The sequence below is a fragment of the Rhipicephalus sanguineus genome, chromosome 4 (genome assembly GCF_013339695.2).
Source record: "Rhipicephalus sanguineus isolate Rsan-2018 chromosome 4, BIME_Rsan_1.4, whole genome shotgun sequence".
In the NCBI taxonomy this organism is placed as follows: domain Eukaryota; kingdom Metazoa; phylum Arthropoda; class Arachnida; order Ixodida; family Ixodidae; genus Rhipicephalus; species Rhipicephalus sanguineus.
The window spans coordinates 154,107,823-154,135,806 of record NC_051179.1 but is presented as its reverse complement, the minus strand read 5'-3'; the positions used below and the strand labels follow the sequence as shown (position 1 = coordinate 154,135,806).

The window sequence follows — 27,984 nt, the reverse complement described above, 5'->3', positions numbered from 1 at the left end:
AGTAAGCACTACTTCTCTGAAGAAAATTTTCATTTGTGTTATACCGATTCCGTTGACGGAGGGATCAGCCATGTTTTTTTTTCACCCGCAGAATTTACAAAAACAGTGGATCCGCGAAAGCAGCAGCGCCCCAAATATCTATCGGCTGAGGGGTTTAGTCAGAATACGGTATATCAAATTTTATGGAGAAGCATGTAGAACCCAAACATTTCCTTCTTGAGTACCACTAGACAAGGGAGCAAGCATTCTTTATTATGGCGAAAGCCTTAGATGCCGAAAACAAAAGCCTTAGATGGCGAAAACCTTAGACTGGTGTTGATGCCGCCGACGGCGTGAACACCAGTGATTCAGAAAATCACCACTTGATGACGTCCCATGTACGTCACAGAACGCCAATATTTCTGACGTTATTATGACGTCGTCACAGCGTCACATGATGACGTCATCACATAGCATCGTAGCTTCGTCAATGGTGTGCCGATCACGGAGGCTGTGCAAAAGCAGGTGAGGGGCCTCCTATCCTGGAGGCAATGCAAAACAACGTTAGGTGCAGAAAGCTTTCGGAGGGTGGCGGGGCAGGAACAACAGATCGACTGAGAAGCAAAAAAAAAAAGATGGCTTTCGCCTTCCAGTTGTCTTAGGTGATAGCATAACAGACCCCGTGAGATTTTTCGATAAATGTGTTCCTTTCTCAAAAAAGCAAACTCGAAAGACTCCTTGCCTCGTTCTTTTTCCAAAGAGGCGAAAAGTGTTGCTAACACCGTAGCCTCGAAATAAAGAACAATTTAGCAATGATGTTTTGAGTATAAACGTATTCGTCTTCACTACGGCAAGCAACATAAGCTATGCGACGATTGAAAAGCTAGTGCATCAATATCTGTTCCTATACGTAAAGCAGAGAAATTGCCATACCACGGATTTTCTTCAAGCGGTTTGAATGACACTTGTCAGATCCCTCGATCCGCCAAGGTGTTCTAGTGGTTAGGGTGCTCCACTGCTGACAAAAAGGTCGCGGGATCGAATCCCGGCCGCGGCGGCCACATTTTCGATGGAGGCCAAAATGCCTCAGGCCCGTGTACTTACGTTTCCGTGCACGTTAAGAGCCCCAGGTGGCCGAAATTTTCGGAGCACTCCACTACGGCGTCCCTCATCATCATGTCGGGGTTTTCGGGACGTTAAGCCCCAGCGATTATATTAAATTGTGAGATCTACAGGCACGCTTGCATCGTAACGTGTAGGGTTAACCACCTGACTTTTGTGAGACGGTATAGGTTTTCCACTGAAAAAAAACAACTCCGATCACTTCATCGAAATATTCCTTAATCAAGTGCTCAAAAGAGTTACATGCTTGTATTTTTTTTTCGTATACACAGGCGTATCATCTGCTGGTAATCGTATTGCTTTAGTTTTATTACAGCCATATGAAATCCCAATATAAGCTGCTGGAAAAACAATCTGTGCTGTAAATAAAGCTGTGATGCAGCAAGACTATATAAGCTTGGTATGTGGTGCGAGCGAGTGGTGAGAGCGACCGCCCCGGAAAGGCGTTGGTCCCGGGTTCGATCCCCGGACCAAGGCGAATTTTTCGGCAACTAAGAGGTTTTATTTTCTGAGAAGTCCGTATGGATTTCCTTGTGGCTTCGTGCTACAAATGGGTGTTTGTCTACTTTCTCTTTCTTAAGCTTGGTATCTTTTTCGCATTTTTAAATGCGAAGCAATTTTTAGCAAACTCAAGGCACTTTGAGCGTATCTATCTATCTATCTATCTATCTATCTATCTATCTATCTATCTATCTATCTATCTATCTATCTATCTATCTATCTATCTATCTATCTATCTATCTATCTATCTATCTATCTATCTATCTATCTAGCCGCCGACGTCTGGGTTGCTCTGGTGATCGCCTCCTTACTTGGTGTAGACCAAACTTGGCTTGAGGGTGCAAGAGGATTTGACGAATGTGACTGTCTGGACAAGACGTGAATAACGTGAAAATCCTGTCGCGTACGTCGTCAAACCCTTTCCTCCAGACACGCGTGGCACATACCCGTTCACCACGGGCCGCGGCGTAGATGTATGCGCCACAGGTGATTTATTCTAGAATTTGCCTGATTTGCCTGAGGTGATTTATGCAAGAGGTCCCACACCTCTCTTTGTAAATAAATGCTTTTCACCACCACCACCAGGTGATTGAGAGTTTATATTTACTCAGGAACGGCGAGAACCGACATTGGTAATTCAAATGCGAGAGCGTTAAAAAAACCGACACCGACAGCGTTGACCCGACGAATGCAAAGGATAAAAATTAGGATCCCCACAGGAATCGGGCCCAAGAATTCTGCGTGGCAGTCATGTATTGTACCACAGAGCCACGCCAGCTTTAAAAGCTGCTTCGGGAAAACACCCTATGCAGGCGTAATCTCGGTGCAATGTCAATTGTGGTTTCAGTGTTGGCTATCAAATTTTATAGCAAAGCAATGGACATTACCTATGTACTTCTATCGTGCAGGTGCCATATTGCGTTAACGTCAATTGTGGTTCCAGTGTTGGCTCCGCTTTTATAGCAGTCTAATAAACATTATATCTGTATTCCTATGATTAAGCAAGCTATATTCAAGCGTTCGACCCCGGAGGAATACGTCAACAGATGTTACGTATGATATTCACATCATCACACCGTAAAGTGCAGTTCTTTTCTATAACACAAACGTTTGTAACAGTATGGAGAGCTGGGCGAGTTGGTTTGAGGACATTCTTGGAAATATTTCGGCGCGCGCACCGAAATGGTTACAAACGTTTGTGCTCTGACATGAGTGCTGATGCAACGTCAGACCATAAGTTACCATTTAAAGGCCAGTGTTGTCGGTGCGCCTGGTAAGCCCACGATGTGCACACAATTCCTCCGTTGACAAAACACGTCGATCCACCTCGTAACGCTTGGCTCAAAGCCATAAAGTGCAGCATATAACTACCGGCTGCCCACTACGCATAAAACCGATTGCCACAAGGCGTGGAATCTGCCGAATTTTATGACTCAGCTGTTGGAATACTGGGTGCTAGCCGACCGAGCGCACCTGTTATAACATATATGAATCGAAGCCTTTAAAATAAAAATAAACAAGCGCTGAAAGGATGTTTACCCTTGCATCGCGTTGAGCAACAGTACTCTACGTATCTGACAGACAGACATGGAGAATCAGGCCTAGCGATCCACATTAACCATGATACCCATAACTTTATTTCGTCACATTCAAGCACACTTGTATCTCTGGCAAAGTTGCACTTGTACTGAGGGCAAACACCAGAAACCATGGAAGTCTAAGCGAGGTCTTCACCAAAGATTTTGTACTCTTGTTAATGTACGCACATGGACAGGTTAAGTACTCGTATTTGCTAATATAAACAAAAAAGCCACATTTAAGCAGTATACACATTTCAAAAGCATAACAGAGAAAAAAAAAACATCAAGGAGAAGAAACTATATCGCTATCCAAAAAGGGGGGGGGGGGGAAGGCGGGAAAGTTGATTTAGGAAGGTTCGAAGTGTAAATATAATAGCAATTACCTGTCGTACTCTCTGCTAGTCCGTGGTGTGTTCCAAGAATCGTTTATGCGTGTCAAGAAAGTTACTCTTACAGCGAAGATGTATATTGCTAGGGTTCCGTGTATTCTTGCTGTCCGTCAGAAAAAAAACATATATGCCACACAGATTGTACAAACCACAACACTAACCAAGTGTCCAGTAGAAATCGAGAGCGCACGGGCGGCAAGCACCAATTAAGATCGCGCACGAAACCCCAAGCGCAGCCAGACAAGACGAAGCGTGCCACGAAACGGAGAATGCGGCAAAAATACTCAAGTGCCACATTTCCCAAATGGAAAATTTTAAAGGAGGAATCGCAAAGTCAAAAGAGTCTTTCTGGACAAACATTCCGAATTTAGTTGCAGGGCGTCTCTCGGTTATGGTTCGAAATTATGCGTCACTTTCGTGTCGTGTGTAAACACCTTCGCTGATCATCCATGTTCGCATATTGGAATGGATCACCAATTTTCCTTTAGATCTGCAATTTCTTTTGGATATAGGTTGTCTTTAAGCGTTGTTTGTGGCGCATACCATTTGTAATGAAGCGTACAGATAACTTTTAAGCGGGACGTTAAGGTTGGTTAAGGTTGGTTTCATGAGTGCTTCAAGCGCACCCATGAGAACCCCGTACGGCTATGATCACGCTTAGCGGTGCCTCCGCGATCAGACTCCTTGCATGATTCGGCTGATGTGAGCCTGCCTTTTACAAAAAAAAAGAAGAAAAAAAACAGAGCCCTAAATACGGACAAAAGGAATGCGGTGCATTCATCAATGTTGTCTATCAGCTTGTTTGAAGACATTGTTTAGGACCATGCTTCTTCCGTAGTGGTCAGAGAATTTCGCACAGCCTATCAACTTCTGTCTTCATACTACAGGTAAACCTAATATATGTGCACTGCAGGACAAAGCGATCGGTCAGCAACCCTAAATTGCCATCTATTATACAAGGTTCCGCCTGTAAATTTCGACACTTCTTCACATAACCTACCTCGGCCGCTCTCGACTGTATATTTAACACGATAGCGTTAAAGATCTCGTTTCGCAATATTTCTGTTGTCGGCGTCGGCGTCGTTGGTTGCGAGCGAAAAATCAACGTTGTCCGTGAGTAAAAACAAAATCGAGATAGATGCAAATAAGAATCTTCGCTTCGAGGGGGAATTGAACCCAGGTCATCTATGTGGCAAGTAGGTGTTCTACCGCAGAGCGATGCCAGTGCTTGACATTGTTGTACACGAAAACCCAGTAGCAGGGGCGTAGCCAAGGGGGGGGGGGGGTTGGGGGGGTTCAAACCCCCCCCCGAAATTTTTCAGTTTTGCTTGCGTATACACGCACACATACAAACGCACGCACGAACATACATAAAGTATGGTTGAACCCCCCCCCCCCCGAAAAAAATTTCTGGCTACGCCCCTGCCCAGTAGCAATGGCGTGTAGTGCAAGAAGTCCCCTTAACGCATGTAAAATTGTGTGACAGACGCGTATAGTAGCAGTAGGGGTCAAAACACACGAATTGGGCAACGAGTGGGTGGTTTAAAAGCCCACCCGTTACAAAAATGTTGAGGCAAAATTATTGACCACAGTCATCGACAGCATCAACAAAAATGCCAAAGGAATGAATGACGGCACAGCGGGCACTTCGCAACTGCAGTTACAGTAAGCATTGTAGGATTGTTCAAAACGGTCAGTGTTACGTGCACAGACGTTCATTTCCTTGCGGCGCTGCTTCAGGGCTTTCTGAAGTTTCTCCTGGCTCCCGTTTTCTGCCACACTGCAGTGCTAAAGTTTTGCTTGATTTCCTCATATCGTCACTGCCTGGACAAGAACCATAATCTCCGAGGTTCATTGTCCTCCGAACGATTGGTGTGACGCTGGTGTACGATATATGTTATTTTGTATGATCCTTCCTGTAGGCTCAGGTTGTTGCCACGAGTAATGCGGGACGTGAGCACCATAGATACAGAATGCACGCTGCTGGGACAACGTCTTTCCATGCCGGTTGGAATATCGCCCACGGCTCTCCAAAAGATGGCGCATCCTGACGGAGAATCAGCGACAGCACGAGGTAAGTAGTGTGCAAAGCGCAGGAAGTGATTTTGGCTGCTCAACTTTTGAAGCACGTACACTTTTTTCTTGTTTGTTTGTTTTTAAATGCGAAGCATTTCTTAGCGAACTTCTGCGACTTTGAGCGTACACTCTAAGAAAAAAAAGAGTATGCGTGACTCTTTTCCGGCAGTTCTGACTTGCCACGTATAGGACTCTCTTTCAATAGTCACGGCGACTCTCTTGGTGGGTCAGGGTCGGCTCGCTCCCCTGACCCTCTAGGAAGAGTGGAAAGACTCTCATCCGAAGGATCACGTTAGCACTTGTAGGGAGTCAGACGACTCCTGCCGGTAACACTCCTACGGGGGTCAAGGGACCCACACCGAAGCGTCAAGCGACTCCACATGTATTTTACGCTACTCATTGGACCCTTGCTCTACTTTTGCGCGACTACTGTTTAATATAGTGGAGTATCCATTTTAAGCAAGTCCAATATTACTTGCCGTTCTGCGCAGCGACTGCAAAAAAAAAAGACTAGTTCAGTTTTAGCATTATTTTAATAAAACTCGTCAAAACAACACATATTTTCCAGCAAAGTTATATAGAGAGCGCGTAAAGATGGCTTTGATTTCCAATTAAGAAGTTTGGCTATTCCTCATTTGCATGCTTCTATGAGTATAGCCAACTAAAATGTGTGACTGGTGTGCATAGTGCCATATAGTGCAAAATAAACTGCAGAAATGGGCATCATGTTTCAATCTTTATTCCTTATGAGTAAGAATAAATAAAAAAGTAGTGACGGCTGTAGGCATCAGACTTGTGGATTGCTAGGTTGTCGCTCCTGTTCAGCATAGGCACCATGAAAAACGGTATCTGAAAAGCAGAACGTGATATTATGATGAGAAAACGAAATTGCAGTAAAGGTTTGCGAAACCTACAAAATAAGTGGTTCACATAGACACAATGCAGGCTCACAACACAACAACAAATGCAAACACGTACGGTAAGGAACCAAGTTTTTTGCCGTTATCGTGTAAAACGCAACTTGCAAATACTAGTAGCTTTTGTAACACGTCACTTGGCGACAAACTTGCAGCACGAGATGATGTGAGCCTCTTTTAAACAACAAACGAATTTGGTTTAGGCTCCTTTGCGTGGGTGCCACTCACCTCTTTTCCTACGTCGTCTTGCCCAACCACAAGAAATGTAGGACCGACTGCCTCGTTGACAGGGCAAACGCCGCTGTTGATTTTCCCATCACGAGCGGTGAGGCGCCAGACCAGAGCGGCACCTTCGTTTCCCCGAGTGTGGCTGTCAACTGGAGTGAAGAGGCGGGAGAAGTGATTTGGTATTCTGGGAATAACCAAAACACACACATTATTTGCATTTAAAACCACCCTTTGTTCAACACACCGTTATTGTACACACATCTGCCACGAGTGTTTAGTTCAAAGTTCGCAACGAAAACAAATTTTCACGTAAAAGGCAGCGGGAACATCGTGTCACAATACGCACTGGCTATACACGAATGAAAGCACTTCTTTTCTGAGAAATCGCTTCAAAATTTGGTTTCAGAATAAACACGGTTTTGCGCCGGCTTACCCCGACACCCAAGCACATCCTCCGGCAGTCAGGGGCACGCCGTGAGCGGTTACTGACCGCATGTTTTACAAACGTAACCCATACTCAGATAAACACATGCGAGTACGAGGGCCCGAACGACACACAGCGCGTGCGGACGCCGTCTACGTCGAGATCAGACATGTCATATGCTAGAATTAGCACACATAACTCCCACAATCACGTACACTCACTTGATTCCGTTATTCGCAATGCCCACGAACTATAGGTGGCGCGCCGTGCTTTTCAATATGGCGCCAGGAGGAGGGTCAACCCGTTTGTTAGCATAAAAACAGATAGTACGTGCGGACGTACGGCCCGTGTCACTTTCACCGGATGAAGTCATGAGCTGTGCTGAATTGGATATGAGACTAAACTACTTTCCCAAACCATGAAAAGTGCTAAGTACTCGCCACCTAATTATTTGCTGTGGCGTGAAAGGCTATATTTCAGCTCCGTTACCTTGCATAACGATACTTTGCGAAATCCTGTGCGTGCTACATAAAACTGCATGAACTAAAATTGACGTATGAGCAGAACGGCACTCCGAGGTAGTACGTACCGAGCCAACGTTTATAGATACATTGCACCGAGCCTGCCTTACGAATTTGCCGCAGTAGTAGGCCGCCAGCGAGTAGCACCATCGCTGCTGCACGGGACCGCACGTTTAACGTGGTGATGGTTTGCAAACATAATACGCCGTCGTCATTACTTGTGCAGTCGGGAACGCGGAGTTACGTCTTCAACGGAACACAAGCATTTAACTTCCCATTCAGTAGCGCTTGTGTCACAGCCATACTGAGACTCTAGCCGTGTGCAATTCACTTCACTCGCATGTTGCAGGCTCGATCAACACGACCGAAAAACGAATATCGAAAAGAATGCACACGTATCCTTTTCGCAACGTCGAAGAAGTTAGCCGAGAGGCGTGGATTGTGGCTGTGACTGCACGTTCCGACGCTCTAACCATTTCGCTTCTCTGGTCGAGCTCGAGCGTGTTGGCGGCATGCGGCGCTCCATAATATCCACAATAATTGATACATGCAATGCACAAGAGGAACTATGCTTTTATTTTGATCTCGCACAAGGATATTAGACATTAAATACAATCAAAGTGACTTACGAGCGTGAAAGAACATTAACGCACGAGGGGACGTGAAGTGCAACTCGCTCTTCGTGAGTTAGCAGCTGATCGTTCACCGTCGCTGTCACTCTCGGTGATTTCACAGTCTTCTACGTCCAGTGAAAAATCCTCGTCGTCAAGGTGGTTTCTTTCAACATCACTGCTGAAAGCAATCTGAAAAATTTCCTCCGCCGAACAACTTCGACCACTCCGCGTCACCACGTTTACAATTACAGAGACGTCTGGGCGCGGAGATCATTTCACTCTCAGATCGGTCGACGAGCAAATCGCTTGCAGTGTGCTGCCACCTATCAACAAACGTACAAAAACAAGCGGCGCAGCGCTGGCTATGAAACCAACACACTGGCGAAGGACGGCGTGGAATGCGTTCGCTCCACGAAAGGCGTGGAGCAGACGCGTCCTCGAATGATTGAAACGTCGCTCGCACGATTAGTAACAGCGCTTTGCTGACAAAGGATAGAGCATATTTTAATGTATCGACAACTTGCGATCGCTCAGTGTTACAAGGGCACATCGCGAGCCGGCGCGACCTCCCGCGTACAGTGTTATGGGATTCATGCACTACAAGAAACACTGACTAATGCTATATACAAGTAAAACAGGGTGGGCTTCAACTGAATATGTCAGACGATAACATTTAACTAACCTACGTGGCTACAGAAAGCTTCACGAAGCTGATAGTATGCGTACGCTGTGGGCTAGCATTGAAAGCGCGAGTCGCCACGTATTTTCACGAAAACTTCGCACCTCGCAACAACGAATCAGATTTCTCGTGTCACGGAGAGCCCGGTTTGTTCACTGATGCAGGGAACATGCCAAGTCGTAGTGTTCCTTCCTTGCCAACGCGTTAACACTGAGGTTAGCACAGCCGAACAAGGGAGAGACTGCGTAGAGCTGCCATTTTGTCGTCTACTAACCCTCCTCGAGAGGACGCTTCTGAATTCCGCTTGGCGGCGCGACAGTCTATGGGCATTGCGAATAGCGTCATCGCAGATGTTGGCAAACCATGAAAACAGCAAACGGTAACGAAGGAAAAAAGTGCACGGCGGCGGCCGCAACAACGGGCGCCGTCGAAAGTCTCTAGCTTTTTCGCCTTACCGGCGAGGCGTGTCCAACTTGAATGTCTACCGCGTACGTTCTGGAAGCCACCGTACTATATCTGCACCTCAAACTACCGTCAAGAAAAACCATTATATACAGTGCGTGTGAGCGTTCTGTACACAGGCTTTTTTTTTCGCGTCCTCACGCGCGGAAGCATGCAGCGCACTAAAGGTCGATGGAAATGTTATTATGAAGTAGACTAAAGTGCATCTCCAAACGACATCTTGCACCTTCAGTAGTGCAGACACAACATGCGATCAGCAAGAAATGACCCTTGATAATTGTTTGCATCGCTCACTTTATGGGAGCTTGTACAGCAACGCGCATAAAGGTGACAACTCGTTAACTGACAGCTTTAGTTGGGCATCCGCAACAGCCCCGCGGACACAGGCTGCTGTTGGAAATGGCTGGTAGATAACTTCGGCAGAGCTGCTGCAGACGCCCAGCTAAAGCTGTATAATTAGTGCCTACGAAAGCAGTACACTCACCGTTAACTGGCGCCCGCTGTCCGTATCCGTAGCTCCATGAATATTGAGCCCTCCAAACGTCACTTCGTGCACGGAGCCGGCGTCAACACCACCGAAGACGCGCATGAACATGAAACTGGTGAAACTTCAAGACACGCAAACACGCAACCCGCGCTATCAACGCAACCGCGCAACACATTCCAATAGACGAGGAGACTGAGACTGACTGAGACGACTGAGAGAGAAGCCAGAAGCGGCGCGCCACCCCGGCGCCAACCCCATCTCCGTCGGCGAGCAACGCGCCACAACGGCGCCAAAGGGCAAGCGCGCGATATGTATGGCGTATACGGCGGCTCTTTCATGACGGAAGCCTATCGAAACGCGATTCAGGAGCGTCCAGTGACTCCTTCCAAACTGCTAACTCTTTTTCTCTGCCTGTACCTTCCAAAAGGGGTCACATGGACGCCCGAAGAGAGTCACGGTTCCATGACCCTCTTCTGACTTTTTTTTTCTTAGAGTGTATCTATCTATCTAGCCACCTACGATATTGTGCTCTCCTGCTCGTTTCGTTAAACGAATGTACACCAAAATTGGTATGGCATAACATGACTGTATGAAGAACATGAATGACGAGTCCATAGCTCGGCACACTCACTCATGAGTGCACTCACTCACACTCACTCACACTCATTTGAACGTTGTGAGTGTGAGTATGAGTGAGTACTCATGACCGTGAGTGGACGTGAGTGTCAGTAGGAGTGAGTACTCATGAGTGTGAGTGGACGTGAGTGTGAACGTGAGTGAGCACTCACGAGTGTGAGTAGTCGTGAGTGTGAACGTGAGTGAGCACTCATGAGTGTGAGTGGACGTGAGTGTGAACGTGAGTGAGCACTCATGAGTGTGAGTAGTCGTGAGTGTGAACGTGAGTGAACATTCATGAGTGTGAGTGGACGTGAGTGTGAACGTGAGCGAGCACTCATGAGTGTGAGTAGTCGTGAGTATGAACGTGAGTGACTGCTCATGAGTGTGAATGGACGTGAGTGTGAACGTGAGTGAGCCCTCATGAGGGTGAGTAGGCGTGAGTGTGAACGTGAGTGAGTACTCATGAGTGCGAGTAGATGTGAGTATGAACGTGAGTGAGTGCTCATGAGTGTGAGTGGACGTGAGTGTGAACGTGAGTGAGCACTGAGGAGGGTGAGTAGGCGTGAATGTGAACGTGAGTACTCATGAGTGTGAGTAGATGTGAGTATGAACGTGAGTGAGTGCTCATAAGTGTGAGTGGACGTGAGTGTGAACGTGAGTGAGCACTGAGGAGGGTGAGTAGGCGTGAGTGTGAACGTGAGTACTCATGAGTGTGAGTAGATGCGAGTATGAACGTGAGTGAGCGCTCATGAGTGTGAGTGGACGTGAGTGAGTACTCATGAGTGTGAGTAGGAATCAGTATGAACGTGAGTGAGTGCTCATGAGTGTGAGTGGACGTGAGTGTGAACGTCAGTGAGCACTCATGAGGGTGAGTAGGCGTGAGTATGAACGTGTGTGAGTGCTCATGAATGTGAGTAGTCGTGAGTTTCAACGTGAGTGAGCACTCATGCGGGTACTATTAGTGTAACTGAGTACACTATAAGAAAAAGAAGAGTCAAAAGAGGGTCACGGCCGCGTGACTCTCTTCGGGTGTCCATTTGATCCCTTTTGGAAGGTAGATGAGAGAAAGAGAGCATTTGGGCTGGAGTCACGGTACTCTCCTAAAGCGCGTTTCGATTGGCTTCCGCGATGAAGGCGCCGTTCTATGCACCATACGTATCGCGCGTTTGCCGTTCGGCGCCGTTTTGTCGTGGTGGCTCGCCTCCCTCGCCGACGGAGCCAGCCGGGCTGGCGCCGCGCCTAGGCCTTCTCTCTCAGTCTGCTCGGTCTCTTGGAATGCGTTGTGCGTTGCGTCGGTGTCGCGGGTTGCGTCAGTTGCCTGTCGTGCAGTTTTGTGTTCGATCAAAAATGCGCATCTTCGGTGGCGTTGACGCCAGGCTCCGTGCTCGAAGTCGCGCTAGGAGGGCGGAATATTCATGGAGCCGCGTACACGAACAACGTGCGCCCGTTAACGGTGAGTGTACTGCTTTCGTAGGTACTAATTATACAGCTTTAGCTGGGCGTCTGCAGCAGCTCTGCGGAAGTTATCTGCCAGCCATTTCCAACAGCAGCCTTCGTCCGCGGGGCTGTTGCGGATGCCCAACTAATGACACCGTTATGCGCGTTGTTGTACAAGCTCCCATAAAATGAGCGATGCAAACAATTATCAAGGGTCATTTTTTGCTGATCGCACATTGTGTCTGCATTGCTGAAGCTGCAAGGTGTCGTTTCGAGATGCGCTTTAGTCTACTTCATAACAACATTTCTATCAACCTTGAGTGTGCAGCGTGCTTCCACACGTGGGAACGTGAAAAAAAAGCCCGTCTACAGAACGCTTAGACGCACTATATATTATGGTTTTTCTTGGCTTAGAGACGCTAGTTTGAGATGCAGATATAGTAGGATGCTTCCAGCACGTACGCGTTGGTCACTTAAGTTGGACATGCCTCTCCGGTAAGGTGAAAAAGCGAGAGACTTTCGACGGCGCGCGTTGTTGCGGTCGCCGCCGTGCACTTTTCTTCCTTGGTTTCTGTTTGCTGTTTTCGTGGTTCGCCAACATCTGCGATGACGCTATAGCAGAATCAAGTGAGTTTACGTGATTGTGGGAGTTATGTACGCTAATTCTAGCATATGACATGTCTGATTTCGACGTAGACGGCGTCCGCGCGCGCTGGGTGTCGTTCGGGGGCTCATACTCGAATGTGTTTGCTGAGTATTATTTAAGGATTGGTTACGTTTGTAAAACATGCGGTCAGTAACCGCTCACGGCGTGTCCCTGACTGCCGGAGGATGTGCTTGGGTGTCGGAATATGCTGGCGCAAAGCCGTGCTTATTCTGAAGCCAAATGTTGAAGCGGTTTCTCAGAAAAGAAGTGCTTTCATTCGTGCATAGCCAGTGCCGACACGACGGCGAGCCCCGGCGGCGCGCCAGGCAGCGTACGCGAACTGCGTGAACCGGGCCGAACGGCAGGCAGCCACGCGACCACGCCATGTATGTGATGCATACGGCGGGGTCTTCGACACGCTAGCCGATCGAAACGCACTGCAAGAGTGACAACTGACTCTTGCAGAAAAGTTAAATATCATTTTCTGATTCTACCTTCCAAAAGGGGTGAAATGAATTACCGAAGAGAGTCGGCTGCCGTGACCCCCTTTTGACCTTCTTTTTTCTGGAGTGTAGCACTGTTTCGACTATTAATTTTCTTGGGACCGGTGACGTGTGCGACACCACCACGAGCAACCTTTTTGCTAATACTAGAGAAAGTAAGAGTCCGCCGCGGTGGTGTATAGCGGTTACGGTGCTCGGCTGCTGACCCGAAGGTCGCGGGTTCGACCCCGGCCGCGGCGGTCGCATTTCGATGGAGGCACGGTGGTAGAGGCCCGTGTGCTGTGCGATGTCAGTGCACGTAAAGAACACCAGCTGGTCAAACTTTCCGGAGCCCTCCACTGCGGCACGCCTCATAATCATATCGTGGTTTTGGCGCGTTAAACCCAGATATTATTATCAGAGAAAATAAATGAGCGCTCAGCAACAGTAAATGATTTCGCCAACTAACATAGTGGTGTTCCAGTTTCTACAGTCTACTAATTCCACTTGATCAATGGAGTTGGTAATACTGACGCGTTGTCGTTTCTTTATTATTTTTTTGTAGTTTTGGAGAATGTACTTAATGCTCGCCTTCGTGATTTACCTTCAAATTGCTCTTTCGTAAATCAGTGTGGTTAAGGTATTGTTCATCATTCCAAGTCCATATTTTCTTCTTGTTCTAAGGCATCGTGTAATTTGTCAGGGAAAATCCTAAATTTGTTTTCATCCTGACTGTATCTATCTTTGCCTGTCTCTTGCCGGTTTACTTTACTTTTTTTTCTCTTCAGATTGAGCGTAATTTTCGACATCACTAATCGCTACATTTTACTTAGGCTATAGCAAAAACATTTCACGTTGATACTCCGCAAAGTGCGAAAACTAAAAGCCGGAAATGACATCACAGGACAACCTGTATCTGTGCCAGTTCGTAGTTCGTAGAGGTCGGGCTGCTCCGTAAGTTTACTTCTTTCATAATACTTTCTCACGCATCCCAGACTTCTCACATGTACTTAAAAGCAAAAATTGTAGAAAAAAAGAGACGTGATCGTCCTGTGCGTTACGGCCTCTGTCTTGACGTCGCGACAATCTGATAAAGAAGTTTTGGCTACCTCAGCACGATGGCTTTGAAGGAACCGAGGTATCGTGAATATTGTCACGTGGTCGTGACGTCGACGAAGACAGCAGTCGGCGTTTGTAGGATGAAACTGTTTATTTGGCCGAACTTGTGGCCGGAAAATGAGAACTAGAACTACAGCAATGCACGCTGTACAATGATAGCGGCGAACAGGGCGTCGTCCGTCGATCAACTGACAAGCGATCAAGCCCGTCGGCTTTTATACAGGCGCTATCGAACTTTCCAGCAATATCGCTGGTGGCGGCGTTATCTCTAGACAAAGCTGGAACATTCGCGTGCGGCGCGCAATCTTAACAAACCGATCTACAACAATCGCGACGCTTCTAGAACACTACTTCGCGGACAGCGTCGAGCGTTCATAACCGTCCCTGCCGGTCAAACCCGAATACATCAAAACAAGACAAGAAGTGGGCGTGGCATTGCCCCCCTCTGAAAAAGCATCGTCCCGATGCTTGTGAAAGAACATAGAAGAGGAAAAAACAAGTGCATACACAACTAAATTACAATAACAAAGGAAAAGATAGAGTCCCCAGGCTCGCTAACGCGCAAAAAACGGCTTAAGGCGCACGACATGGACGACTTCAGGTCGCGCACGGCGCCGCTGAGAGTTCGTAATGCCATCTGGGACAACCTCATAGTCGAGTGTGCCTAGGCGTCGAAGTACCCTGTACGGTCCGAAGTATCGTCGAAGAAGCTTCTAAGTCCTCGTCGGCGTACAGGCGTCCATACCCATACACGGTCACCGGGTTGGTATTCCATGTGGCGCCGTCGAAGGTTGTAGCGGCGGCTGTCAGTCGTCTGCTGGTTCTTGATCCGTAGGCGGGCGAGCTGTCGTGCTTCTTCGGCGCGCTGTAGGTACGTGGTCACGTCGATGTTATCTTCGTCGGTCACGTTTGGTAGCATGGCGTCGAGCGTCGTTGCCGGGCTCCGTCCGTAGACCAACTTGTATGGCGTCATCTGCGTCGTTTCCTGTACGGCCGTGTTGTACGCGAAGGTCACGTACGGAAGGATGGCGTCCCACGTCTTGTGTTCGACGTCGACGTACATGGCCAGCATGTCGGCGATGGTCTTATTTAGACGCTCGGTGAGGCCGTTGGTCTGTGGGTGGTACGCGGTGGTGCGGCGGTGGCTTGTGTGGCTGTATTCAAAGATCGCCTGAGTCAGGTCAGCCGTGAACGCCGTACCTCTGTCGGTGATGAGAACCTCCGGGGCGCCGTGTCGAAGGACGATGTTCTCAACGAAGAACTTGGCTACCTCAGCGGCACTGCCTTTGGGCAGGGCTTTTGTTTCGGCGTAGCGGGTGAGGTAGTCGGTAGCCACGACGATCCATTTATTTCCGCAAGTCGACGTTGGGAACGGCCCCAGGAGGTCCATCCCGATCTGCTGGAATGGTCGCCGAGGAGGCTCGATCGGCTGAAGGAAGCCTGCTGGTCTTGTGGGCGGTGTCTTCCGTCGCTGACAGTCTCGGCACGTCCTTACGTAGCGAGTGACGTCGGCGGCAAGGCGCGGCCAGTAGTACTTTTCTTGTACTCGTGCGAGCGTTCGGGAAAGTCCGAGGTGTCCAGCCGTTGGGTCGTCGTGCAGGGCATGCAAAATTTCTGGTCGCAGACCCGAAGGTACAACGATAAGGTAGCTGGCTCGGGCCGGAGTGAAGTTCTTCTTTACGAGGACGTTGTTTTTCAAGGAAAATGATGCCAATCCTCGCCTGAATACTCTTGGGACAACGACGGTCCTGCCCTCCAGGTATTCCACTAGACCCTTCAGTTCCGGGTCGGCTCGCTGTCGTTCGGCGAAGTCTTCGGTACTTATGGCGCCCAAGAAGCTGTCATCATCCTGGTCGTCGGGCGTTGGTGGGTCGACGGGGGCACGAGACAAGCAGTCGGCGTCGGAGTGTTTCCGTCCGGACTTGTAGACGACCGTAATGTCGAATTCTTGAAGTCTTAGGCTCCACCGTGCGAGGCGACCTGAAGGGTCCTTCAAGTTAGCTAGCCAACACAAGGCGTGATGGTCGCTCACAACTTTGAAGGGCCTGCCGTAGAGGTAGGGGCGAAACTTTGACGTAGCCCAGATGATGGCGAGGCACTCCTTTTCTGTTGTGGAATAGTTGACCTCTGCTTTAGACAGCGACCGGCTAGCATAACTGATAACCCTTTCCAGTCCGCCCGTCCGCTGCACAAGGACGGCGCCGAGTCCTATGCTGCTTGCATCGGTGTGAATCTCCGTATCGGCGTATTCGTCGAAATGCGCAAGTATCGGAGGTGTCTGCAGGCGTCGTTTAAGTTCATTAAATGCTTCGACTTGCGCTGTTTGCCACCTGAATTCGACGTCGGTCTTCGTGAGCTGCGTTAGTGGCTCGGCGATCCGTGAAAAGTCTTTGACAAAGCGTCTGTAATAGGCGCACAAGCCGAGAAATCGGCGCACGGCCTTCTTGTCGGTGGGTGGCGGGAAAGCGGCGATGGCAGCTGTTTTCTGCGGGTCTGGGAGCACTCCAGTCTTGCTGATCACGTGACCCAAAAACAAGAGCTCCTCGTACGCGAAGCGGCACTTTTCTGGCTTCAGGGTGAGCCCGGAGTTCTTGATTGCTTGAAGTACGGATTGAAGTCGCTGGAGGTGTTCGTCGAAGTTCGAGGAATACACAACGACGTCGTCCAAGTAAACAAGGCAAGTCTGCCACTTCAAGCCAGCTAACACAGTATCCATGACTCGTTGGAAAGTCGCAGGCGCCGAGCAAAGACCGAAAGGCATGACCTTGAACTCGAAGAGGCCGTCCGGTGTTATAAAGGCGGTCTTTTCTCGGTCTCTCTCGTCGACTTCAATTTGCCAGTAGCCGGTCTTGAGGTCCATCGACGAAAAGTAATTCGTGTTGTGAAGTCGATCCAGGGTGTCGTCTATCCGTGGGAGAGGGTACACGTCCTTCTTTGTGATTTTGTTCAGGCGACGATAATCGACGCAGAAACGTAGGGTCCCATCCTTCTTCTTCACTAACACCACGGGAGACGCCCACGGGCTGTTGGACGGCTGGATGATGTCGTCGCGTAGCATTTCATCGACTTGTTTCTTAACGGCCTCCCGTTCCCGCGTCGAAACCCGGTAGGGACTCTGACGGAGTGGTCGAGCATTTTCTTCTGTTATGATGCGGTGCTTAGCAAGGGGCGTTTGTCGGACCCGCGATGACGACGAGAAACAGTCCCTGTATTCCTGCAGAAGGCGTCGGAGCTGTTGCTGTTGGCGAGCGGAAAGACTTGGGTTTACGTCGAAGGGTGGCTCAGGGATCGTCGTTGTAGTTTCGTCAGAATCTGAAAAGGCGAACGCATCGCTGACGGCCAAGATTTCTTCGATGTATGCAATCGTCGTGCCCCGGCTCAGGTGTCTGTATTCCTGGCTGAAGTTCGTTAGCATCACGCTTCCTTTTCCTTCATGCAACCGAGCAATGCCCCTTGCGACGCAAATGTCACGGTCTAGCAGCAAACGCTGATCGCTCTCGATGACACCTTCGATGTCTTCAGCTTTTTCGGTGCCGACGAAAATAATGACGCTGGAACGCGGCGGAATGGTCACCTGCTCTTCTATCACATTCAATGCATGGTTCCCTGGCGTCGCGCGGGGCGGGAGCGCTTTATCTGGGGTTAGTGTTATCGACTCGGACCTCAGGTCGATGACGGCGCCGTGTTCACTTAGGAAGTCTATTCCAAGTATTGCATCCCTGGAGCAGTTTTGTAGGATTACAAAGCTCGCAGGATAAGTCCGGTTATTGATGGTGACTCTCGCCGTGCAAACACCAATCGGCGTTATCAGATGGCCTCCAGCGGTGCGGATTTCGGGGCCTTCCCAAGCGGTCTTAACTTTCTTCAACTTCGTGGCGAAGAGCCCACTGATGACGCAATAGTCGGCTCCAGTATCGACGAGAGCGGTGACGTTGTGGCCGTCGATGAGAACGTCGAGGTCGCTAGTTCGTCGTCTTGCGTTGCGGTTGGGTCTCGGCGTCGGGTCACGGCTGCGTCGGTTTGTTCCGCTGCTTCCATGTTGCGTCGTCGGGTCTTCTTTGGTCCGCAAGATCTCGTCGTCAGGGGTCTGTCTGGTTCGCGTCGTGTTCTGAAGGTTTCGTCGCGACGTCGTCGTCGTCGGCGGAGGATCTTCGGTAGTTCGTCGCACAGCAACCGCACCTCCATCGGTTGCTGCCCTTAGTTTTCCGGATACGGGCTAGGCGACCGACCCTGGTTTGGGCCAGTGTACGGCCGGCGGTGCGGTGACATGTAGCGGCCGGGCGACGGCGAGCGTGAAGGTCGTCGTTCTTGCCACTGTGTTCCGGTTAGGTAGTCGTCGATGTCGCGAGGCCGTTCGCCTGGCTGCGGTCGCGGCGCGTTGATGGCGAATCCTCGTAGTCCCATCTGTCGGTACTGGCAGCGGCGGTACGTGTGGCCGGCCTCCCCGCAATGGTAGCAGAGCGGGCGGTTGTCAGGGGCGCGCCAGACATCGGTCTTCCTCGGGGTGTAGCGCTGGCCGACAGGTGGGCGATAGGGCGTCGGTGGCGGCGGCGGCGTATGGCCGACAGGTGGACGGTAGGGCATCGGTGGCGGCGGCGGCGTCTGGCGACGGTACTGCGGCGGTGTATCGTCTTGGCGTGGGCGTGGAGGAGGAGCATGACGGCGGGCTGCAGCAGCATAGCTCATAGCTTGCGGCTGCGGCTCTACTAGCTGAGGCGCACCGAGTGAATGCTGGATCTCCTGGCGCACGAGGTCGGCGATGGAATCTACTTGAGGTTGCGACGAAGGTAGAAGTTTTCGCAGCTCCTCTTGCACGATTGCTCGAATCGTCTCACGCAGGTCGGCGGATCCTAGCGCTTGAACGTCGGCGTAGCTTGTGGTCGAGAGGCTGCGGTTGTATTGCCGTGTTCGCATCTCAAGCGTTTTCTCGATTGTTGTTGCTTCGGAGACAAATTCTTGGACGGTATTCGGCGGATTCCTCATAAGGCCAGCGAAGAGCTGTTCCTTTACTCCTCGCATGAGGAAGCGAACCTTCTTTTCTTCAGGCATGTTGGCGTCAGCGTGGCGGAACAGCCGGGTCATTTCTTCCGCGAAGATGCTCACGTTTTCGTTCGGGAGCTGAACCCGTGTCTCCAGCAAGGATGCGGCCCTTTCCTTTCGAACGACGCTCGTGAACGTCTCCAAAAAAGCACTACGAAAGAGATCCCAGGTTCGAAGCGTGGACTCCCGGTTCTCGAGCCATGTCCTTGCTGCTTCTTCCAGGTAGAAGTACACGTGGCGCAGCTTGTCGTCGGCGTTCCAGTTGTTAAATGTTGCGACCCTTTCGAACGTCTCCAGCCAGGTTTCGGGGTCTTCACATGGCGAACCACGAAATGTCGGCGGCTCCCTCGGCGGCTGCATCACTATCGCGGCAGGGTTCGCTGCGGCCGTCATCGTGCCTGTTGTTCTTGTCGCCGTGGCTTTTGGCTTATCCGGTAGGAGTCCGTATTGGGGGGGTAGTCCTTTCTGCCGGCGGCTGGTCCGAGGATCCGGGTTGTCCTTAGAGTCGTCTTCTTCGCGGCTTGGGCTTGGGTCAGCGCTCCGCGGTGGCGTCCGGATCATGAAGCAGCACCTCCACCAGATGTCACGTGGTCGTGACGTCGACGAAGACAGCAGTCGGCGTTTGTAGGATGAAACTGTTTATTTGGCCGAACTTGTGGCCGGAAAATGAGAACTAGAACTACAGCAATGCACGCTGTACAATGATAGCGGCGAACAGGGCGTCGTCCGTCGATCAACTGACAAGCGATCAAGCCCGTCGGCTTTTATACAGGCGCTATCGAACTTTCCAGCAATATCGCTGGTGGCGGCGTTATCTCTAGACAAAGCTGGAACATTCGCGTGCGGCGCGCAATCTTAACAAACCGATCTACAACAATCGCGACGCTTCTAGAACACTACTTCGCGGACAGCGTCGAGCGTTCATAACCGTCCCTGCCGGTCAAACCCGAATACATCAAAACAAGACAAGAAGTGGGCGTGGCAATATCCTAGAAACCAGGAAACAGATTCACAGTGCCCCTGATGCATTTTCCTAAGACGGCTTGAATACCAAAGCCATCGGGTGCGACTATTTTACCATGCAACTTATATTGCACAAGCGCCGCTTTGCTTTTTCACACGGAGGCCGCAAAGGCGAAGGTAGCGCAGTTTCGCGCTTGAGAGGTCACTAGATTTTTTGAGCCAGCCTTTCGTGCTTCGCCTGAGACATAAAAGGCTTTCGCCTTAACAAATTATGAGTTTGTGATGACCTTTTGACCCTTGAGCATAATGAGGTAGGTAAGTAATGAACTATAAATTATTTAGAGTCTAACGAGAAATCACTGGCCCGGGCTAGGCCTCCAGGAGCCGTCGTCCGGGGAACATCGTGCTATGTCCTCGGTGATAGGCCTGGCTCGCTGGACAGCCCAGATTTGGTCCACTAGATGGGGGCTGAGAAGGGCGGCTCGCCACCGCTCAGCCAGTCGTCCTGGGGTACTCACTCCCTCGTCCGGGTAGTGGCGGTGAATACCGCACTCGCACTTCCAAAGTATGTGTGCCACGTCGGCTGTCTCGTGCCCGCAGCACGGACAGCCGGGTGACGGGTGTAGCGGCGGACACCAGCCTGTTCAGATGCCGGGGATATTCGAATGTGTCAGTTTGCAGACGTCTCAGGTCAGACGCCTGAGACCTCTCTAGCTGCTTGTGGGGTGGCGTTTTCCTGTAGTGGCTGAAGATCTCGTGGTACGTGACCATGATGTCCATGCAGTCCTGTAAGGCTTCGGGGTCTGTTATCATCGTCGCCGAAGAATGTCCTCCAACCTTGGTTGCCTCGCCATCGACGATGTCTCGCACAGCGGTGCCCCTTTCGTCCACGTCGCGGCGGGTTAGCAGTCTCGCGACGCGGTGGGCGCGCTTGTTGTTGTTCGACGGGAGCAGGGGCCGCATGTGAGTGTGAGTAGAGCGGAAAGCTTGGCATGTTCATTCATGAGTAGACTCATTTCAAAGGCGTGAGTGTGAGTATGAGTGAGTGACGAGGGATTTGAGAAGGCATGAGTATGAAGGCAACATACGAGTGTAATACGTGAGAGTATTAATGTGAGTGAGTACCCATGGGAGTGAGTAGACATGAGTGAACGTGAGTACAAATGGCTGTGAGTAGGTGTGAGTATGAACGTGAACACCGGTGTGAGTAGGTGCGAGTCAGTACTTACCAGTGTGAATGGGCCGGTGAGTACCGATGGGTATGAGCAGGTATGAGTATAAACGTGAGCGAGTGCCCATAAATATGAGTACCCTTGAGTGTCAACGTGAGTACTTATGAGCGTAAGTGGGCGTGAGTATGAACGTAAGTGAGTGCCTATGAGTGTGAGATGGCGTGAGTGTGAACGTGAAAGAGTACGAGATGTAAGAGCGTGAGTGAGTGCTATGAGTGTGTGTACGTGTGAGTGTGAACGTGAGTGAGTAGGTATGATAGTCAGTGCACGTGAGTATGAACGTGAGTGAGTACCAATGAGTGTGAGAGGCGTTACTGAAAGTGAGCGAACACTTATGATTGTGAGCGGACGTGAGTATGAACACGAGTGAGTACCAAAGGTCGTGACGTGTGAGCATGAATGTGAGTGAGTGCCTATGAGTGTGAGGAAGCGTGAGTATGAACTTCAGTGGGTGTGAGTGGGCGCGAGTATGAACGTGAGTGAGCGCCTATGAGTAGGAGTCGGTGTGAGTATGAACGTGACTGAGTACGTATGACTGTGAGTAGGCGTGAGTATGAACGTGAGTGAGTGCCTGAGTGTGAATATGAACTTTAGTGAGTGTCTATGAGTGTAAGTAAGCGTGAGTATGAACGTGAGTGAGTGCCTATGAGTGTGAGTAGGCGTGAGTATGAACGTGAGTGAGTGCCTGTAAGTGTGAGTATGAATGTGAGTGCCTATGAGTGTGAGTAGACGTGAGTATGAACGTGAGTGAGTGCCTGTAAGTGTGAGTATGAACGTGAGTGAGTGCCTATGAGTGTGAGTAGGCGTGAGTATGAACGTGAGTGCCTATGAATGTGAGTAGGCGTGATTATGATCGTGAATGAGTGTCTATGAGTGTGAGTAGGTGTGAGTATGAACTGAGTGAGTGCCTATGAGTGTGAGTAGGCGTGACTATGAACGTGAGTGAGTGTCTATGAGTGTGAGTAGCTGTGAGTATGAACGTGAGTGAATGCCTATGAGTGTGAGTAGGTGTGAGTATGAACGTGAGTGAATGCTTATGAGTGTGAGTAGGTGTGAGTATGAACGTGAGTGAGTGCTTATGAGTGTGAGTAGGCGTGAGTATGAACGTGAGTAAGTGCCTATGAGTGTGAGTAGGCGTGAGTATGAACGTGAGTGAGTGCCTACGAGTGTGAGTGGGCGTGAGTATGAACGTGAGTGAGAGCCTATGAGTGTGAGTAGGCGTGAGTATGAACGTGAGTGAGAGCGTATGAGTGTGAGTAGGCGTGAGTATGAACGTGAGTGAATGCTTATGAGTGTGAATGGGCGTGAGTATGAACCTGAGTGAGTGCCTATGAGTGTGAGTGGGCGTGAGTATGAACGCGAGTGTGTGCCTATGAGTGTGAGTAGGCGTGAGTATGAACGTGAGTGAGTGCCTATGAGTGTGAGTAGGTGTGAGTATGAACGTGAGTGAGTACGAAGGCTGAAAAAATTGGGGTGAGTGAGTGTGAGTGAGTATTCTCTTACAGTGCCGACCTATGGACGAGTCATAACATGAAATTCATGATATGCATGTCATGAAGGACATGATATACATGCCACAGTCTTGGTGCTCTTACGGCCGTTTCGTTAACTTAATATTTACCAAAATTGAGACGGCGTAACAAGAGTGCCTGACGAACATAACAGACAGGTCCTAACGTGCAAATCATGACACGCATGTCATGTACAGCATGATATACATGCCACGCTCATGGTGCGCTCGCGGTCGTTTCGCTAGCTTGATATATTGGCCTCGAGGCCCACCACTGGAAACGCCGGCGCCACTGTCGGCGTGACGTACTTGGCAGGATCACGTGGTCTCCGCGGCCGCGTCGACTGCTTGTGGCGCACTGCCGCGTGCTTTGAAAACGAGTTTCAAGTCCCACATGCACTGCGGTCTGTTCAAATTCGGAAGTTTTCTCTCATTTTCTACTCAAATGAAACCATTTTAATAGAGTGGCTGCCTCCGAAGGCGACGAACATGGGGCTCTACCGCTCGGTGCCGCAGCGCCGCGCTTACGCAAAGGAGCCCATGTGTCAGCCTGCACTGGTAACCGCGGGACAAGAAACAGCGTGAAGCATGGGTTGTAAAGCTAATAACCGGCAAGCAGCCATCCGCTACGAGTCTTGTGTGCAACAAGCACTTCCGCGACGAAGACTTGTTACTGCGTCGGGCCTGCGATGTTCGGTGAGTAGCAGACAGCGCGCACTGAGACGATGGCTCGCGCGCGCTTCCCGCCGGCAAATGATACTTATCTGCCACAGGATGGTAAAAGCGCTACATTTTACCACGTGTGATGCCATCCCAGAACCCTCCAATGCGACATCTTGATCGTCGGCCCCGTGCTCAGCGTCCACAAAATCGGCTGCAGATGCACAAGTCATTGTTTAGATACGTTGAATTAAAAAACGCACAAGGTCCCTTATGCATTCGTTAAAGATGACTAGCAGGTGAAAGCCATCTTCTTCTTGTCAGTCGGTGTACTGATTCTCCCGCGTTACTGTATTTTCTTTCTTTTCCTAGGCGTCGCATGCTACTACATGCTCGGTCTCGTAGACTGGTTCTCCTTCCACCAGCAATCTCGAAGTGGTGAAGCTTTGGTCTATGAATTTGTGTATCACAGAGAGCGGCAAGTTCACTGGAATGCAAACGGAACGATAATAAGCAGCATTAAAAAAAAGGCGTCGCATTTGCTCACGTTTTGTGTGAGCACCAAACGAAACGAATGCGCTGAATAAAGAAACAGAAGGAGCGGCATTTGCCCGCTGAGAAGACCGATCAATACGCAGTGCGAGACAACTTGTCAAATGACATTGAAACGTACCCGAATTTAGACCGAAAAAGAAAAAAAAAAATCTTCGGGACGGCAGATTACAAAGTTGTCATGCGCACCGAAGCCGCAGTTGTAAGGAAATTGTTTTTGAACTGCTCTGATAGCGTCCGCGCAACAGTAGTTGTTTGTTTACTCACAAATTCTCATGTTTTGCAGCCTAACGTTCACAGCGCGGTGCCAAAACGCGCTCGTAGCAAAAGCGAAACCATCAGTACGAACATACATGCAGACGCTCATACATGTAGAGGCACCGTCAGTCGTCGCGAACCCGTGCGATCGCTGGCTTGAGGCTTCTTTCTGTTATGCTCCGTTTGGTTATACAGGCAGTCTACTCTAACGAGATATTTCACATAGTTTGCACTCAGCGAGTGACTACCTTTCACGCAAGAAGCCGGTTCAGGGGTCTCCAACGCGGTGACAGCGCGAAGCGGGTGCTCGGTTTTCTGCAAAGAGACAGCGACTGTAGACTATCTTGTGCTTTCAGTTCGTCGAAAATGATTATCTTGACAGTAAAGAACACAGCTCATTTCGAAAGTACTTACAGAAATGCCCTGGAGGGCTTCCGCGAGGTGTTTTTGTAGGGCGCCGACAGGCACAACCTATGGAGAGCGCGCCGGCGGCATCCTGCCTAGCACGCAATCGAGGCGCATCCGATAGAGGGCGACTCCGTAACTCCTCGAGGCCAATACCAACGTTGGTACTGCGCGACGTTGCTGTGTAACGAACATAACTAACTTGAGTTAACATGAAAACCATTACACCCACGTCATGTACAGCATGAATCATGTGCCACGCTCATGGTGCGCTGGCGGCCGTTTCGCTAGCTTGATCTACCCCGGAATTGGTATTGCGCGACGTGACTGTGTGACGAACATAAATAACATGACTTAGTATGATAATCATGAGAAGAATGTCATGTACAGCATGACTTACGTGCCACGCTCATGGTGCGCTGGCGGCCGTTTCACTAGCTTGATCGACCCCGAAATTGGTATTGCGCGACGTGACTGTGTGACGAACATAAATAACACGACTTAGTATGATAATCATGAGAAGCATGTCATGTACAGCATGACTTACGTGCCGCGCTCATGGTGCGATGGCGGTCATTTCGCTAGCTTGATATACACCAAAATTCCTATCTTGCGACGTGACTGTGTGACGAACATAAATAACACTAACTAATATGAAAATCATGACACGCATGTCATGTACAGCATGTCTTACGTGCCACGATCATGGTGCGCTGGCGGCCGTTTCGCTAGCTTGATCTACCCCGAAATTGGTATGGCGCGAAGTTACTGTGTAACGGACATAAATAACACGAGTTAACGTGAAAATAATGACACACATGTCATGTGCAGCATGACTTACGCGCCACGCTCATGGTGCGCTGGTGGCCATTTCGCTAGCTTGATTTATCCCGAAATTCGTATTGCGCGACGTGACTGTGTGACGAACATAAATAACACGAGTTAACATGAAAATCATGACAAGTACGTCATGTACAGCATGACTTACGTGCCGCGCTCATGGTGCGATGGCGGCCGTTTCGCTAGCTTGGTCTACCCCAAAATTGGTATTGCGCGGCGCTACTGTGTAACGAAAATAAATAACATGACTGGCACGCATAATCCTTAACGACAGACAAGACAATGTATGCAGCTCTTTGCTGGCTCCCACATCGATTCCCACAATGCGTGGGATCTGGCGGCTTTTGTTTGTTTGTTTGTTTGTTTGTTTGTTTGTTTGTTTGTTTGTTTGTTTGTTTGTTGTGCGTTTCTTAGTCCCTGGAGGTTATATTTTATGATTCTCAGGCAGCTCATTCAAAAGACTATTTTTCCACCGTTATCAATAAATGCACAGCCATCATTTATAGATACATATTTACAGATACACATTTGCACATTTATAGATAATTTACATAGGTGTGTCCCCATCATATTGTTACAGGTAGCTTGTTTAATAACTATTCACAATGCAAACCGCAGGGTGGACAAGATGGCGACAGTCCAGCAACAACCAGCAAGCGACGTCGTCTTCCTCTTTCATACAGCCACCTGTCTGGTATCATAACCCCCCGGCGGTAGAAGCACCGTCTCGGTGCTTAATCTGCACAGATGTGGTCGAAGGAGGGTAATAAGGCTTGAGCCGAGACACGTGAACGATGTCGTTGGATCGGCTGGGATGATCTCATACGTGACGTCAGTCACCTGGCGAACGACACGGTATGGTCCAGTGTACCGTGACAGCAGTTTCTCAGAAAGCCCCACACGCCGAGTGGGTGACCAGAGAAGCACAAGTGAACCCGGAGAAAAGTGCACGTCTCTATGACGACAATCATAGAGCTGTCTTTGGTGCTCCTGCGAAGCTTCTAGGTGGTTACGGGCGAGTTGGCGCGCGTGGTCGGCGCGGGCGATGGCTTCGGCGGCATATTCGGTGGCGGAGGGCAGCAAAGTGTCCAAGGGTAGCGCGGGTTCTCGTCCGTATAGGAGATAGAATGGCGAGTAGCCGGCAGTGTCGTGACGCGAGGAATTGTAGGCGAACGTCACATATGGCAAATGAATGTCCCAGTCCTGGTGATCAGCCGCAACGTATTTCGCGAGCATGTCGATTATGGTCCTGTTGAGGCGCTCCGTGAGACCGTTTGTCTGTGGATGGTACGAAATTGTAAACTTGTGCTTGGTATTGCAAGACCGCAGGATTTATTCAACGACAGCTGAGAGGAAGGTGCGGCCACGGTCAGTGAGAAGTTGGCGTGGGGCTCCGTGCACAAAAATTATGTCGTACAACAGAAAGTCCGCAACGTCGGTAGCGCAACTCGTCGGAAGTGCTCGTGCGATAGCGTAACGCGTCGCGTAGTCTGTGGCGACAGCAATCCATTTATTTCCGGAGCTGGAGAGTGGGAAAGGGCCAAGCAGGTCGAGACCGACTCGAAAAAAAGGTTCAGCGGGAACCTCGATCGGCTGAAGGCACCCAGCTGGAAGGGCAGACGGCTTTTTGCGGCGCTGGCAGGGCTCACAAGCGGCGACATAGCGTCGAACAGAACGGGCAAGTCCAGGCCAAAAAAACCGACGACGTACACGGTCGTATGTGCGGGAAACGCCCAAGTGGCCCGCCAAGGGAGCGTCATGAAGTTGGTGAAGGACAGTCCGAACGCAGATGTGCCGGTATGACGGGAAGTAAGTCGGGGCCGAGTGGATCGAGGTTGCGGCGGTATAGGATCCCGTCTTTGACGAGATACATTTGTAGAGGCGCGTCACGAGGTGCTGACTCAAGTCGGTCAATGATGGCTCGTAAAGATGCATCCCGGCGTTGCTCTTCGCCAAGTTTGAGCAGCTGCGACACAGAAAAAACGTCTGCGATGGTGTCAGTATCGGCTGCTTCCTCCACAGGGTAGCGGGATAAACAATCCGCATCCTGATGCAATCGCCCTATTTTATACGTTACAGAGAACGTGTATTCTTGCAGGCGTAGCGACCAGCGAGCAAGTCGTCCTGTGGGATCCTTGAGTGAGGCTAGCCAGCAGAGCGCGTGATGATCGGTGACGACACGGAATGGGCGCCCGTATAAGTATGGACGAAACTTTGCGACTGCCCACACAAGAGCGAGGCAC

General features: G+C 50.1%; 1 protein-coding gene across 1 annotated transcript in view; it reads left to right on the top strand.

The window, feature by feature from the left end:
* The window catches only part of LOC119390825 (uncharacterized), a 94,650-nt gene that overhangs the window by 41,529 nt on the left and 25,137 nt on the right, over positions 1–27,984 (top strand). Inside the window, exon 3 of the mRNA XM_037658532.2 lies at positions 5,494–5,645. Coding sequence (XP_037514460.1) covers positions 5,516–5,645 — 130 coding nt within the window. The 5' untranslated portion in view covers positions 5,494–5,515. The remainder of the gene's footprint in view (positions 1–5,493; positions 5,646–27,984) is intronic.